General features: G+C 34.6%; 1 protein-coding gene across 1 annotated transcript; it reads right to left on the reverse strand.

Annotated features, from left to right (window-relative positions):
* Window positions 1-355: 355 nt before the first annotated feature.
* Window positions 356-16542, reverse strand: LOC143714795 (integrin alpha-X-like). Its single transcript, XM_077206233.1, has 30 exons — window positions 16394-16542; window positions 15094-15199; window positions 13256-13359; window positions 13085-13155; window positions 12204-12321; window positions 11952-12082; window positions 11655-11800; window positions 11080-11227; window positions 10618-10768; window positions 10393-10466; window positions 10057-10174; window positions 9832-9965; window positions 9576-9722; window positions 9257-9457; window positions 8953-9086; window positions 8727-8863; window positions 7752-7903; window positions 7407-7538; window positions 6064-6137; window positions 5772-5913; window positions 5510-5608; window positions 5355-5434; window positions 5135-5221; window positions 2492-2570; window positions 2260-2355; window positions 2080-2160; window positions 1879-1989; window positions 1667-1780; window positions 780-890; window positions 356-671 (listed from the first exon to the last, which is right to left on the reverse strand). Exons 1-30 carry the CDS (start codon window positions 16431-16433, stop codon window positions 582-584), a joined length of 3408 nt encoding a protein of 1135 aa, XP_077062348.1. The 5' UTR covers window positions 16434-16542; the 3' UTR covers window positions 356-581.
* Between the last annotated feature and the right edge of the window lie 317 nt (window positions 16543-16859).

Below are 16859 nucleotides of genomic sequence, written 5' to 3' on the forward strand. Positions count from 1 at the left end.
TAGCAGAAGTATATCAGTAAGACAGTAATAAAGTGAGTTAGCCAGTTAGCAGGAAACCTACACAATATAAAACACACAAAACTAAGTATTTTGAACACTCGGTAGAAAATATATACATCAATAATTAGTCATACTTGCAGGTCGTGATTCTGAGGGGCAAGTTGGTACAAATAAACTGGGCACTGACCCATTTTCTAGAGCAAGCGTTTTGTGAATCCCATGTTGAACTGCAAGATGTCCTGTCCATGCAGAACGTAGGCGGGCATTATTCAAATGTAGTAAGTCGTGACGTGAGAACTTCACGAAAATAGGTTCAATTTCCAAACGACTCGTTTGAGCGGTTCAGAGTCGACTCTTTCTTTTGAGATAAACAAACTTTATTTATAATGCACTTTCACCTTAACATCTTTGCAGACACTGCATGAAAGGTAATTTTCAAAAATCCATAATAAGGGCACTTTAATGAAAAGCTTATGATGATCGTACAAGCATTATATGAATAATATTTGCACGCATACACATACTATATTCTACATATTTGCATGAAAAGCCATATTTGAATCTTTACACCGCTATTGTTGTTAACCTAATTTTTCAGTGGTTGGCCCATCTTCAGCACTTTGTTCTGCGTTTTCTATCAACTGCTTGTACTGGCTTTTAAAGAATCCAGCCTGAAAGGAAATGATAATTAAGGCATATATATGCATTACAACTTTAAAAAAATTAAACCCAAGTTAGACAGCTGAAAATGAAAGGTTCAAAGTTGAACATACACACACCTTATAGAGAGCCGCTGTGATGAGAGCCAGTAGCAACAGTCCTCCTATTACTCCTCCAATGATCTCTTTGGTCAGGTTCACCTCCTCATACACCTCCACTTGAGTGTTAATCTACATACACATTGATGAATACAATATTACCTCTGACAATCCACCTACACATATAAGCATTATATCATTAAAGGTGGGGTATGTGATTCTATTTTTTTCCATTTTTTCAAAATAACTTGAAATCCTATTCCTAACCCACTTACAGCCACTCAGTTAGAAACACTGAAATGAACATTAAGCAATTTAATCATCTGTGGAACGGGCAGGACTCGAAAAACTCCAGCCAATCATTTCCAAGACCACCTAGAATCATTGGACAGTAATTTCGTCATTAAAACGGTCGCACCACACACCCCTCCCCCCAGCACACGTGACCCCCTTCGTGCACATACTCAAAGCTCGTGACGCATGCGCATCTCGTCAGTAAAGCCGGTTCCATGATTAGTAGTAAATCGTCATTACAATCTCGCGCATCTGAGTTTTCGCTCGTGCATGATTGCGCGTCCATGTTCTTCGAATGGGTGGAGTCAGAGCCGGTGTTGGAGGAAAGAAGGTAGGAATTGAATTGTGTATTTTTTAAATCTGCCGGTCGTTTTCCAAATCACATACCTCATCTTTAAGGCCTGAAACATGCAAGGTTTTCTAGATATGCATGGACTGAAAAACGTAAGATCTACTGTAGTATATGTAAATTTACAGCACATATTACAACCTTATAGGTTAAAAGGTTATTTTTTTATGTTTTACTTTTCATTTTTACTATATTATTTAAATGTTTTTTATTATATTTTATTTAATATTTTATTTTCGATTTATTTGTGAAGAAAATGCATCACCTGGACAGACGGTGCAGTGCGTAGAGAATCAGAGGAAAAGAAAATGTATTTGCTCTTGTCATAATCCAGAGTCGCTGAACTGACCAACTCAAAAACAGCAGACTTGAGTCCAGTCTAAGAGAGACACAGATCATGACAATAAGAAATTATCAAACTGTTATGAATATATATGGTCTGTTCTGTGATATGAATTTGCTTTAAAAGTCAGATACCTGCTCAATCCATCCAGAGCTCACATTGCCAAATATATTATAGAGTTTCCTTTCATTCTTTATGAGAGTGACATCACAGCTGAACACGGCACACACCGCCACAGAGCAGTTCTGATGGAGCGATGGGGTCAATGCACAAAGAATATGAAATTATATTTCATGGATTTATGTTAGATCAGGGATTGAAACTCAAACACTCACCAACACACGATCCTTTTTAATTACTTCAACAAAATCGGTTAAATCCGGCCGTTCATCCCTCTGTTTCACACAGTCTGGAATCTAAAAGCACATACACAAGTGTTTGGTTGTTTTTTAATATGGTAAATGTGAATCAATCTACAGTAGATGGGATTTTTCAGCACATTCATATATACATACCTGTAGGTTTTTGTCAGTCCAGATGAATTTATCTCCCAAAATCACTGGTACTCTGATGAAAACTTTGAAATTTAATTCTCTAAAGTCATTTTCAACCTGAAATAGAGAAGGATATTAACATTAATTTTTTTGCCATGAAAATACATTAATAAAGAGAATAAGAAATCGGTAAGATAATGTTTATTTAATTAATTTTTATGTTCATGGAAGTGTGTGGATGTCATTACAGTACCTTCAGTATCTGTTTGATTGGTCTTTCAAGATCAGGTTTCTGTGCAGTAAAATTAATGTGGAGGCTTGAATCTTCATGTCTTATTAAAATAAAGGGAAAATGTGTCAGACAACAATTTAAATCTTGTGTGTGAGTTTGAAATCATTATGATTTTGTAATGTTTTTGAACGAAGTCTCTTATGCTCAAGGCTGTATTTATTTGATCAAGAAAGGGTAATATTATGAAATAATTTATGATGTTGTTAGTTCTCAGAACTGAAAGTTATTTATATAAATGCTAAATTTCCATAATTAAAAGGAAAAAGATTTATGGACATAAAAATAAAATGCAAATGAAGACATTTTGGACTTTACTGGGACAGCCATTAATTCCTTAAGTTGTCTAATGAGATTGATCTGTTTGAACAATATTTCTGGTTTTCTCATCAACATTGCATGTCGTCTGGCTTTTGAGTGAAGTTGCTGACTTACACTGCTTTCACTTCTCATTTTAAAAAGTACAAACATTAGAAGTAGCTCAACTGTGTTCAACATTTCTGATTATCACCAATGTTTCTTGAGCAGTAAATCAGCTGTGCATCACAGGAATAAATTACATTTTAAATTTCATTTTAAAATTTATTCACATAAAAAAAGTTATTTTAAGTTGTAATAATATTTCACAATATTACTGTTTTACTGTTGTTTTGATCAAATAAATGCAGCCTTGTGAGCAGAAGATACTTATTTAAAAAACATTACAAAAACTTAATGATTTTTCTAAAGCAAAAGCATTTGCAATATATATATATATATATATATATATATATATATATATATATATATATGTATATATATATATATATATATATATATATATATATATATATATATATATATATATATATATATATATGTATATATATATATACAGGTCCTTCTCAAAAAATGTGCATATTGTGATAAAGTTCATTATTTTCCATAATGTAATGATAAAAATTAAACTTTCATATATTTTAGAATCATTGCACACCAACTGAAATATTTCAGGTCTTTTATTGTTTATACTGATGATTTTGGCATACAGCTCATGAAAACCCAAAATTCCTATCTCAAAAAATTAGCATATCATGAAAAGGGTCTCTAAACGAGCTATTAACCTAATCATCTGAATCAACTAATTAACTCTAAACACCTGCAAAAGATTCCTGAGGCTTTTAAAAACTCCCAGCCTGTTTCATTACTCAAAACCGCAATCATGGGTAAGACTGCCGACCTGACTGCTGTCCAGAAGGCCATCATTGACACCCTCAAGCAAGAGGGTAAGACACAGAAAGAAATTTCTGAACAAATAGGCTGTTCCCAGAGTGCTGTATCAAGGCACCTCAGTGGGAAGTCTGTGGGAAGGAAAAAGTGTGGCAAAAAACGCTGCACAACGAGAAGAGGTGACCGGACCCTGAGGAAGATTGTGGAGAAGGACCGATTCCAGACCTTGGGGGACCTGCGGAAGCAGTGGACTGAGTCTGGAGTAGAAACATCCAGAGCCACCGTCCACAGGCGTGTGCAGGAAATGGGCTACAGGTGCCGCATTCCCCAGGTCAAGCCACTTTTGAACCAGAAACAGCGGCAGAAGCACCTGACCTGGGCTACAGAAAAGCAGCACTGGACTTCAGGCATTTTGGCATTTCATTCTCCCCAGTCTTCCTCCAGACTCTGGCACCTTGATTTCCGAATGACATGCAAAATTTGCTTTCATCCGAAAAAAGTACTTTGGACCACTGAGCAACAGTCCAGTGCTGCTTTTCTGTAGCCCAGGTCAGGCGCTTCTGTCGCTGTTTCTGGTTCAAAAGTGGCTTGACCTGGGGAATCACCTGTAGCCCATTTCCTGCACACGCCTGTGCACGGTGGCTCTGGATGTTTCTACTCCAGACTCAGTCCACTGCTTCCGCAGGTCCCCCAAGGTCTGGAATCGGTCCTTCTCCACAATCTTCCTCAGGGTCCGGTCACCTCTTCTCGTTGTGCAGCGTTTTTTGCCACACTTTTTCCGTCCCACAGACTTCCCACTGAGGTGCCTTGATACAGCACTCTGGGAACAGCCTATTTGTTCAGAAATTTCTTTCTGTGTCTTACCCTCTTGCTTGAGGGTGTCAGTGATGGCCTTCTGGACAGCAGTCAGGTCGGCAGTCTTACCCATGATTGCGGTTTTGAGTAATGAAACAGGCTGGGGTTTTTTAAAATCCTCAGGAATCTTTTGCAGGTGTTTAGGGTTAATTAGTTGATTCAGATGATTAGGTTAAAAGCTCGTTTAGAGACCCTTTTCATGATATGCTAATTTTTTGAGATAGGAATTTTGGGTTTTCATGAGCTGTATGCCAAAATCATCAGTATTAAAACAATAAAAGACCTGAAATATTTAAGTTGGTGTGCAATGATTCTAAAATATATGAAAGTTTAATTTTTATCATTACATTATGAAAAATAATGAACTTTATCACAATATGCTAATTTTTTTAGAAGGACCTGTATATATATATATATATATGTGTTTTGCTTCAGAACCACAGATTTTACACTGGCCATCAAGTGGAAACTATGTCCACTGTCAAATCTGGATGCTGAAGCAAACCCAGTTGAGAATGACTGTTGAAAAACAAGCGCACTAACCTTATTAAGGCAATGTAAATGGCAAATTTGACATCAATGCTTTTCTGTCTGAGGAACTCACTGGTTTGAGAGTGTTGGTCATTCCCACTGTAAGTAATGGAGGGTTTTGGTAAATAGTTGCATTTTCAGTTATCAGTTTCTCATGTGGGCAGCTCATGGTTAAGCGATGCACTTGTACACTCTGAGTGCACTCAAACAACCCCCAGAAATGATATAATACCTGTTGATCTTAGCGGTGAATTTCATACTTTGATCAAAGGTGCTTTCTTTATCGATGCTGTATGTAATATGAAACACAGCCTAGAAGTGGACACATAGGAAATGATGAGTGCCTGAACAGAAAAACACACAGGGCGGTTTAAAAAGTGAGCTCACCTGTGTGTTTCCCTTGAGGATGGGTTTACTGATCTGGCATTTGGTTTCTCCCAGTGTAACTCCTCGCTCACCATCCAGAGACACACACTCCACTCTGCCCTGCTCATACAGAAAATGATGTGTAAATATTCATTCAATAACCAACCAATAGAAAATTTAATGGCAATAAACATTCCACTTGCCTGAAAAAAATGCCTTTCAGTAAAATTGTACTTGATTCGTAGATGAATTGTGTCTTTTTAATAAACCATCCTGGTCTCACCTGTTTAGATGTGATTCTCCTGTAGGAAAGTCCAAGGGGGTAGCTGAGGGTGAAGAGAGTGTTGTACGAGTTTTCTCCTCTGTTCTCTACAAACACTGTCACGTTGAGCTCCTGCATTATTCCAACCTCTATGTTTGTAGATCTGGATCACAAAAACCAAAGAGTTTCACAGTATAACGAGGATGATTCCATAACATCATTATTGTACCTTAATTTGTACTGTATTTCCACGTATTCATGTGTGCTGATCTTTAATCTAATACAGAAAAACGAATTGTAAATATTTGCTCACCCAGAGAAATTGAAATCAATCCTGAGGTCATCAACACAAATATCATCATGTCCACAGTTTATCTCAAAATCCAGCTGTGGAATGAGGTGAGATATTTACATATACAGTAATCATATATAACTGCATTACTGTATTGCACTAACAATTAATATCTTTAGACATGTGAAAAAGAGCCTAGTAAATTCAAAATAATTCTGTGAGTTGAGTTGAAGAGTTCCTCCAAAAAAAAAAGAGAATTCTGTCATCATTTACTCACCCTTGTGTCATTCAAAAGGACTTTCTGTAAGTCATCATTTACTCACCTAAAATAAGTTATTTTGAAGAATGTTTGAACTCGTCTTATTAAAGTCAATGAGGTCCAAAACAACACTGAACCTCTTTTAATTTCATTGAATAACAAGCAAAGACATTTGTTAAAATATCTGGTAACACTTTACGGTAAGGGTACATGAATTATCATGAATTCATGTATAAATTCATGCATTAATTCTGCATTCATTCATGCATTAATATATCATGAATCATCAGGAACTAACACGAGTTCAACGTTTTTCATTCATGATTTCATGGATGAACAACGCCTTAATTAAAACATTAACTAAGATGAGCACATCATCAAGAATTATGATTTATTACACATGATCATTATGTTTCCTTTGTTCTTTGTCTAGGTCAGTGACCTTGTCACCACTTTAGTTGAGGGGCCACACACGTGATGAAGTGATTAGTAGATAATGCTTAGTTAATGATGACTACTGTATTGGACAGACCCCAAAATAGACCAATCACAACTCATAGCACACAAATTCTGTTGACATTCAAATACAGTAGTCATCATTAACTAAGCATTATCTATCAAGGACTTCATCATGTGTGTGACTAAATGACCCTCAACTAGAGTGGTGACTAGTCCTTTGAAACACTAATGAACAATGTGCTATTAATGGTGGCATAACTGTGAACAAAGAAAACATCATGATCATGCGTAATAAATCATAACTCATGATGATGTGCTCATCTTAGTTAATGTTTTAATTAAGGTGTTGTTCATCCATGAAGTCATGAATGAAAAATGTTGAACTTGTGTTAGTACCTGATGATTCGTGAGATATTAATGCATGAATGAATGCAGAATTCATGCATGAATTTATGATAATTCATGTACCCTTACCTTAAAGTGTTACCAAATATCTACTTTTGTGTTCAACAGAAGTAAGTCATTCAAGTGACATGCAGTAGGCCTAAATGATGACAGAGGGTTTCAGTTTTAGATGAGCTTTCCCTTTAATGTTACATCTGAATGATTCATACTTTAAAACAAACATTGGTTTGCCTTCTCTTACAATGTGGTCTGTGGTGGTCTTTATCGTTGGCAGCAGTACTGGCTTTATGTTTTGCAGTCCGGCAAGTGGCAGACCCTCAAATGTGAATGTTAACTGATTGGACAACGGATTCAGAACATCTTCTGAGAAAGCCTGAGTGGGCAAGAATAGATAAATGACATTAATTTACTCTAAAATCAGGATTTTCAGTATGTATTGCCACATTGGTGCATTGTTGAGATTCATTCATTCATATCATTCATAACTGTGATGTCTTACAGCCAGAATAACTGATTTACTGTAGATATTCAAAAGAGTGAGATAGGAAAAAATAGTTGTCAAAAAGTGGTGATGTTTCAGGCTTACATCAATAAAGAAACGATGACTTTTGCAAGTTTCTGAATTCAATCCAATGTGCAGCACATTACTCTGGAACCGGGTTTTGGGTGAGAAGTTTGCACGATATTTCTGTCGCTTGGCATCCAGGATTATGGTGTAATTGATATTTGCGGATAGGTCTAGATAATGAACATAAAACAGCCTTACATATACATATATAAAAATGAATACATGGAAGACAATTTTTTATAGTTCAAACGTTTAGAATCTGTAAATAAAAGATAGAATATGTATATATGTCTAACATATTTATATAAATACATTAGTATTCAAAAGTTTGAGAGTGTTCAGATTTTCAAGATTTAAGTTTTTGAAAGAAGTTCCATATGCTCATCAAGGCTTCATTTATTTGATTCAAAATACAGTAAATATTGTGAAATATTATTACAATTTAAAATAATTGTTTTATATTTAAATATATTTTAAAATGTAATTTATTCCTGTGATGCAGAGCTGAATTTTCAGCATCATTACTAAAGTCTTCAATTTCACATGAACCTTCAGAAATTATTCTAATATTATCTAAACTTATATAATATAATATTTCCTATTATTATCAATGTTGAAAACTTTTTTTATGTGGAATAAAAATACAGCATATTTAACTGAATTTACATGAATTCTCTCTCAGAGAAAAACAAAAAGCTTTTAAAGCTGTAGCGTCAAATGGAATTTAAAAAAATAAGGCTGTTTTCCGACTGGTTTCCAGAACACTCCCCCTGGCTGCCATTGGTTGGTCCAACAAATAATTCCACCCCCCAACTCACGCCATTGGTTGAGCCAAAGCTGCTGAGTTGGGTGATTCTCAGAGAAAGGTTTTGAGAACACCACAGTGAAAAAGAAAGTGTCCTTATTTATAGTTGTCTCTGCAGTTTGATGGCATTAGAGAAATTCTTCATTATTAACTACAACATAAAGGAATACTGCTAATTTTGGACAAACCTTTTATGATGTGTCTGTATGGACTCATGGTGAAACACACATTCATGGTGTTTTCCAGTGGCTGGTCTGTTTCACCGGTTGGTATTTTGGTTGGGTTGTAAGTTACTTTGGTTTCCAAGAGCATGATGGGTCTGGACCTGAAAGAGCCAAATATAACACATATGAATGATTATGGCTGAAACACTGTATTTGTATATATTTTAGTTCTGTATAGAAGAAAAAAGACCTGAGAAGCAGAACTGCTCCCTTGGACCCAACAGCAATGTCAGGGAGGCTGTCTTGAGTCTGGTCTAGAGAAGACTGACTCAATGAAATCCCGAAGAACCGCAAACCTGGTCGCACAGATGATCCAGCAATCCTCTGTTTCATTCAAGAGGGAATAAAACATAACAAATATATTAGAGTCAATGAAGAGAGTCGAGGGAAAGTAATGCAAGAAAGGTGAACCACGAGACTGAATAAATGATGACAGAATAATTTTTTTTTGTGAACTATCCCTTTAAACTGCAACCAACCCACGTCTTTTTCACCTGTGAGTATTTGGAAATGATCCCTCCATCTATCCCATTGAAGATGTAGATGCTGCCCTGTCCATCCTCCTCTAAAGGAGCTCCAACCAGCACATCCATGAAACCATCACCATTCAGATCTGCTGGACTGGCCAGAGAAGAGCCAAACCGACCCCTCTGACCTGCCATGCCCACCAGTGTATCCGAAAAAATGAAGTTTGCCTATGGAGATATAACAGAGAGAGTAGAAACAGGGTTAAACAGACACAAAATGTACATTTATTCATTCTTATTTAACTCTTTTTTTATTTTAATTTGAATTGAATCTCCAAAAACTGACCTTACGTGTGAAGATGTAAACAAACACTAAGCCCTCCCGATCAGACTCTATGTACGTCGGTGCCGATACCAAAAGTAGGTCTGTATTGGAGTCACGGTTCAGATCCACCACACACACCTCTGCTCCAAAATATGAGCCAATCTGAGGCTGAGAAAGAAGCAATACAGTTATACAGCTATTCTGAGTTTATGTACTTTCACTCGCTTACATTAATTTGTGATGTGCTAATATTTTACATAAATTTGAGTGTTACAACCTTAGGAGGATCCAGTTGCTTTAAGTCCCTTCGATCAATTCTTGAAACAGTTACTTGTCCCTTATGCTTGTGTCTTGGTGCTCCCATGACTGCATACTTTGCTCTGGACATTGTTGCTATTGCCAAGGAATAACCTGTGAAGAAAATAGACTTTAAAATAGAAAAAAACATTCTGATGTTTTGACAAATTTCTATTGATTTACACAATCGAAGAAGAGATCTCACCTAAATAACTGTCATGCTCATTTCCAGCTTGAAAGACGTCTGAATCATCATTTGATTTGTGCAGCTGATATCCACCCTTCCACTGGAAAGCTCCGACAGCGGTCATTATCATTTCTGTCTGAATGCAGATTACATTATAAGAAAAAGTCATTCTTCAAAACAGAAATATTTAAGAAATAATATTTCCACATAAGTTTACAAGCATGCAAAATCTTGTATTTTTCATTGAGGTGGATGAAAGTTAAACATGAGTCAAAACAGAAAATGTCATGGATATCTAACTAATAATAAATCAATAACAAATTGGTGTCAAATAAGTGAAATACATAGAATTACATTTGCTGTAAATGCTGCACTAAACCCGTCCTGTGCAAACTCCATTCGAGATGAATCTCCAGAGGTCTGTGTTCCTAGTAAATAAAAGCAGCAACAACAGTTAACTATAAATGTATTATTTTAAATCAATAAATTGTACAAAGGAACTGTACTAACATGGCAGCTGATAAATGTAAAATGTAAACATTCTCTGTCATTCATTTTTCATTCCCTCTGCAAACATACCTTCAATGGCAATAATGTTCTCTTTGAGTTTTTCACGAATACTTTCCAGCGCATCAAAATTGGTTACTTTGAACACATGATTATTGGTGGGTAAAGATGCAATAATTGCCAGTTCCCTTATTGCTTTGTCAATAGCAAAAGCATTGCCAACCTAAGAAAAATGAAATGATAACACTTCATAAATGTAATGATTTTAATAAAGTTTTTTGATTTTTAACCCCCTTTTTTGATGAATGATTTTTATTTAAAAAAGTGGATGGCCAGATCAGATCTTGTGTTTGTTCACTGAAAATTTCAAATCTTTCAAAAAATTTCCAAGACAAATCACATCAGCAGAGAATGCATGTTGATTTTGCCTAAGCATCTAGATCTGAATCAGTATAATCACTTTTTGCACAACTAATATAGTTAAGTCTTTTTTAATTTAGCAGAGGCAAAATATAAGTGCAAATCAAATCTTACCCCAATAGCATATCGTGTTATATTTTTAGCTTGTGCTTGTTGAACAGCTTCAGTCAACATTGAATCAGTTGATTCACCATCCGTGATAACAACCAAAATTTTACTGGCTGATGGTCTTGCACCTCCATTACTTACGAATAGCTCGTTCCTATTGAAAAAAAATAGTACAAAATATTCAGTCAACAACACAGTTATGCAACTGTATAGGACATGTTTCTTATAAGTTTACATTGCTTGTCTTCGGAACCTTGTTCAAATTATGAAGTGCAGTAAAACCTTATTAAAACTCATAAAAAACAAACTATTTGTAGTAGTACTGTGTGCATCCATTTATCCCTGCATTCAATATCATGTGCTTTTTGCATGATTGCTAGTTTTTCATTTTTATAATCTGTTTTTCTTTTTTTTGTGGTGGGTGGGTTTTGTGGTTATATTTTTTAAATTAGGATGTGCTCCTCACATCTCAATAAATATCCTGTTAAACTTAACTTCACTCCAAGCCTTTCTGTCAGAAGCAATATTACTTTTAGCATAGATAAAAGAAATCCAATGAAATATCAACAGTCATGTCTCACACAAGTTGTCTTATAGCTGTTGCGGTGTTTGTCCGTCCTCTCTGTTGAGATATCCCATTCACTTTATTTTCCCATTCCATGGTGTTTTTGTCTTGTTGAAACTTGTGATGAATGACACATTCTGAAGAAAACTGTGCAATGGCAAACTGTAAGATAGATAGATAGACAGATAGACAGACAGACAGACAGACAGACAGACAGACAGACAGACAGATAGATTTAGTGCCTGATGTGCTGAAAAATGGGGGTAAAAATCATGGACAAGCTAAATCATAATAAATGCATGGATTATCATACCTGAGTATCACGGTCTACAAAACTTTTGATCATTTCTTTAACAAAAGCCTTCATCTTAATAAAATCCCGAGATTTTACACTTCCAGATCCATCCATTAAAAAAGCAATATCAATTTGTGACGTTGGGCATTCTGAAGTTGGAGAAATTAATAATTGCATCATATTTTCATTTAATCTGAATAAATGAAATCATGTGATACAGTACATATAGTATGAAGAAGATTTGGATTTGGTAAAATGCCATAAATGTACCTCTCAGAGTCTTTGGCACAGATCTGCTCACAACATCATCTGGACTGATTTTAAAGCACATGCCATTGTAAGTGGTTAGGCCTACATCACAGTTCTTAGGTATGGTTGGACCACAAACCTGAGAGAAATTAAGATTTTATATTCAACATGACACTCTATTCTGGACTTTAGTGTAAAATATGAAGCTTGAATTATTTTGGACATATTTTAGATTGACTGCTAATTGTAGGTACCAAATCTTGCATTTTTCAAATTGTTAGTATACTATTTTTAGGATATGATAGGATTTTTAGGATATCAAAATATAGTTTAGTTTCTCCAAGCATTATTAAACAATGTAGAAAAACAGCACTAAGATTGTATATTCTCACAAAAATAGGGATTTAAAGGGGCATGAATTGAGAAATCAAATTATCCTTGATATTCAGGTACAGTCAGATGTTCTTTGTCTCAAAATCGTTTATTGCTGTTTATGTGTCAGTAAATCAAGCCAGTGACTAAACGTTCAACTTGACATGGTTTCTCTAATTAGCATGAAAAAATCTGTTATTTTAACTGTGATTAAATTATATACAGAAAGCGATCAAAGAACACTCCCTTTCTAATCGCTGGGGCTGTTAATCACACAGCACGAGTTCTGGACTCTTAAACTCATATGTAATACTTATTTCATATGCAAAGATGTTAGCCAATCATAACAGTGGGCATTTACACTGAAGTCTCACGGCAGACACGCCCCTTAAAACAGATGTTCAAATCAAAGGTAAAATCAGGGTAGAGAATGGCCTTTTATTTCTAAATTATGACAATTCTTGATGCACTGCAGGAAACATAAAATAGTAATAAAAAATATCATGACCCCTTTAAAATATGAAACTTACCACTGCTCTTGAAGACTGAGGATCTAGAGACATTGAAAGTCCAAGGGACATGTTGACAGCCTCATTGGTGACTGTTGAATAAAGAATTTTTTTTTAAAGAAATACTATCATGGATAATTAAACTAGTATATTTTATTACATACATGAAAGCATCATTTACAAACAGAGTACCGGTAATGGGCAGTGGAATGCACTTTCTTTCAGCGACAGCACAACGATATATTTGTCCTCTTTGAGTTTGACTGTGTTGTATTAAAGGATCACTCACAAGTAGACTATGGAAGAAGACAGGAGAATAAGAGAACATGTAAAAAAAGGAGAAGGATCTGTGGTGTTCCTGGTTGGGTGTGCAGTTTGAGTATTATGCAAAACCTCTGATCGTACTACGCACACACACACACACACACACACACACACACACACACACACACACACACACACACACACACACACACACACACACACACACACACACACACACACACACACACACACACACACACACACACACACACACACACACACACACACAAAAGGGTGGACATCAGCATAGTTTTAACTTATTTATAGTTAAGTGTTGCAAAATATTGTTACATTACAGGAAATCACAGACAGGGGAAATTAGAAATACTGGCAAAGCAGGTGGAATTCAAAACTTTTGCTCTCTTATGAAACTTCTCAAAAATTATTAAATTTAGAAGTTGTCAAATGTCTACAGCATGACCTACTGTACATTACAGTGACTAATGTAGTTAGTTAGATATGTAATTTGCTTTGCAGTGCCTTCTGACTAAAATATTTAGAAAGAAACTACATTGCACAACTCAAATTTAGAAAGGTTATCTTAGATATTCAAATGAAGGCATTTATTATGTACACTGTCTGAGTTTTGTTAAGAAATGTGCTTAATTGTTTTGAATGTGCTTTTGTAGTGTAATTCAAATTTGAAAAGTATATGTAAAAATTACCTGAAGATAATAAAATATTATGAAATATGATTATGAAATAAAAAGTATACTTAAAGAAATTATTTTATGTTTTGATTATTTTAAGGTGTCCATGTTACAGTGTAACAGTAAAGTACAAAGTCAGTTTAATTAACAACATGTACTTGGTTTAAGGTTATAGTTGCATGTAATTACTAATTATGCATCATTTACTGTTATTACCACAGTAATAAAATGTAACATATGTAACAAGGACACTGTAAAATAAAGGATTACCTATGATTCTTAACTAAGTACACTTTTATTAAGTGCACTTTTCAACAACATCAAATTCAAAGTTTTGCTTTGAATTATATTTTAAATCATGTTTTAATTTGTTGTAGGTCTGTGCAACGATTAATCGCATCCAAAATAAAAGATTGTTAATTATTTTGTATATATATAAATACACACACATGCATGCATACATTTAAGAAAAAATATTATTTATAAAATATTTACATTTATATAGAATATATATAGAATATAAATTATATATAAATATATACAGTATATACATGCACATATTTCTCAAATACATATTTATTTATGTGTGTGTGTGTGTGTGTGTGTGTGTGTGTGTGTGTGTGTGTGTGTGTGTATTTATATATACAAAATAATTATACACAGTACACACACACATATATTATGTAAACACAGACTTTTATTTTGGATGCGATTAATCGTTGCACAGCCCTACATTTTTTGTCGTGCTTTGAAGTACATTTCTTTTGATGTGTCGACTTACATACTATTGCACATGTAAAGCACTTGATTCTGCTTTTAACTGTAGGTTGTTATTTGAAATGACTTTTAAAGTCGATCAATTTTAAATGTACTAAACTGCAACTTCAACATTAATAATTCTGAAAAATGTTACAGCTATTAAGGCTTTTAATTAGTTAATATCCATATCTGTCCTGAATTCAAATATTCAAAGTAATTATTAAAGTATTTGTTTTCAACAGCATCAGCTTAAATGGCCGATGGTTGAGTGATCTGTAATAACACTGGTGAGCTCACCTTGCACCTTTCTGTATCACTTTATAGCCAAAGCCGCTGTTTGCATTGTTTGTGAAGTACTTCCAGGTCACAGGATCAATGTTGAAGGCCATTAAGGACTGACATACTAACATGTAAAAGAAAGGAAAATGACATGCCTTTAAATGCCTGATAATCTTGAGTGTGATTAAAAGCAGTTAGCAATGCATCACTCTTAAACCTGTAAAACCTAACTTATTAAATAATAGTCGAATTTTCAATTAAAAAATCGAATTTTGTGAAATGGAACAGTTTATTGAAACTTTGGACAAAATAGAAAAAATTAACACTCCACACAAAAAAAAAAAACACATATGCAACTTGTGTTTTGTTTATTTATTATATTTGATACATCACGTTTTTATGGCTCATATGATGTGGCCTAGTAAAAAATATGAATTTTATTTTATTTTATTCAGAGGCCCAAACTGAGAAAAAAATATGCAATTTGGTACAGGAATTATTTATATGGTCAAAAGGTAAAATGGAATTCGGATAGCTTTTAATGTAAATCAATAAGATCTTTATAACAGTATAACAGATACATGCATATAAATATCTCTTATCACTCTGTATCAACCAATTACTATGTCTTTAAATGCTAATTTTAAATGTGGGGGAAATGTATAATTCAATGAAATACAATGATGATTGACATAAAAATAAATGTTCCTCAAAAGCCTGATGAATCATATTTGATACATGCATTTTAGCGTGTATGGACAATCAAGTAGAAGTTACTTCAATCCAGTAAATGTACATCTTGAAATATAAAATAGAAATAACTAACAATATAAAATGTATTATAGCTTTCACTTTCTAAAAATCAGTGAAGAGACACATGTGCAACAACCTGAAGTTGGAGATTTTTACAAATATAATCAAATGCGTTTTACTTACTGAAAAAGTATGAACCACAGATCAATCAGATGCAAGGTTTTTCAGCAAGGTTTTGATCGTTTAGAGTCCATATATGGAAAATTTCTATAGAAATGTGTTTATCAAATATGATACAGTAGGCTTATTAGAGTTAAATCGATTTACAGCATTGCATATCAACAGATCAGACAATATTATTTGTAATAATGCATTTTTGACGTTATCAAGTTTAATCAAGCAAAAGACCACATATAATCCAAGGTTTACAGCAAGTAGCCTATGTTGTATATAATTAAGGTGTTTTTGTGTCTTGTATAATTATTTTCTTTAGGCTATATCATTAGGTAAAGTCATTTCAGTATAGCTTATTCCACATTTAATTACCGAAGAAACTTGATCTTACCACAAAACAAACACGAGAGGAATCGAAGATTCCAGTCCATTTCTGCATACAAACAGTGAACAACAGGGACCGATACTTGTGGAGTCACTTGATTGAGTGAAGAGTCTTTGGTGGGAATGAGAGATACATCGAATGGAAATAGATTGATGCATGTGACTAAAGAGGAACTGCCACACTAGTTATAATCGCACATAGCCAAACCTTCAGACTGATGACAGAAGGCCTGGACTCCATCGCTGCTTTGACCAGGGACTGTCGCAAGAGGACGTCTGACTAACATGTAAAGCAACCAATCACAGTTTGTTTTATTCAGCATCTTGTTTAGGGGCGTGAAAAAAAGTGGTTTATTAGGGCCCAAGCCCTGAACGGGCGAAGGCCCTATTGTTTTCCTTAGGACAAATTTTGTTTTATTTTTCTAACGACTATTCAGGCACTTTTGAGGCCCTTAACGGGCTCGAAAACTCTT

Source organism: Siphateles boraxobius, unplaced genomic scaffold (genome assembly GCF_051911475.1).
Source record: "Siphateles boraxobius isolate OS27281-9 unplaced genomic scaffold, OSU_SipBor_1 55, whole genome shotgun sequence".
Lineage (NCBI taxonomy): Eukaryota > Metazoa > Chordata > Actinopteri > Cypriniformes > Leuciscidae > Siphateles > Siphateles boraxobius.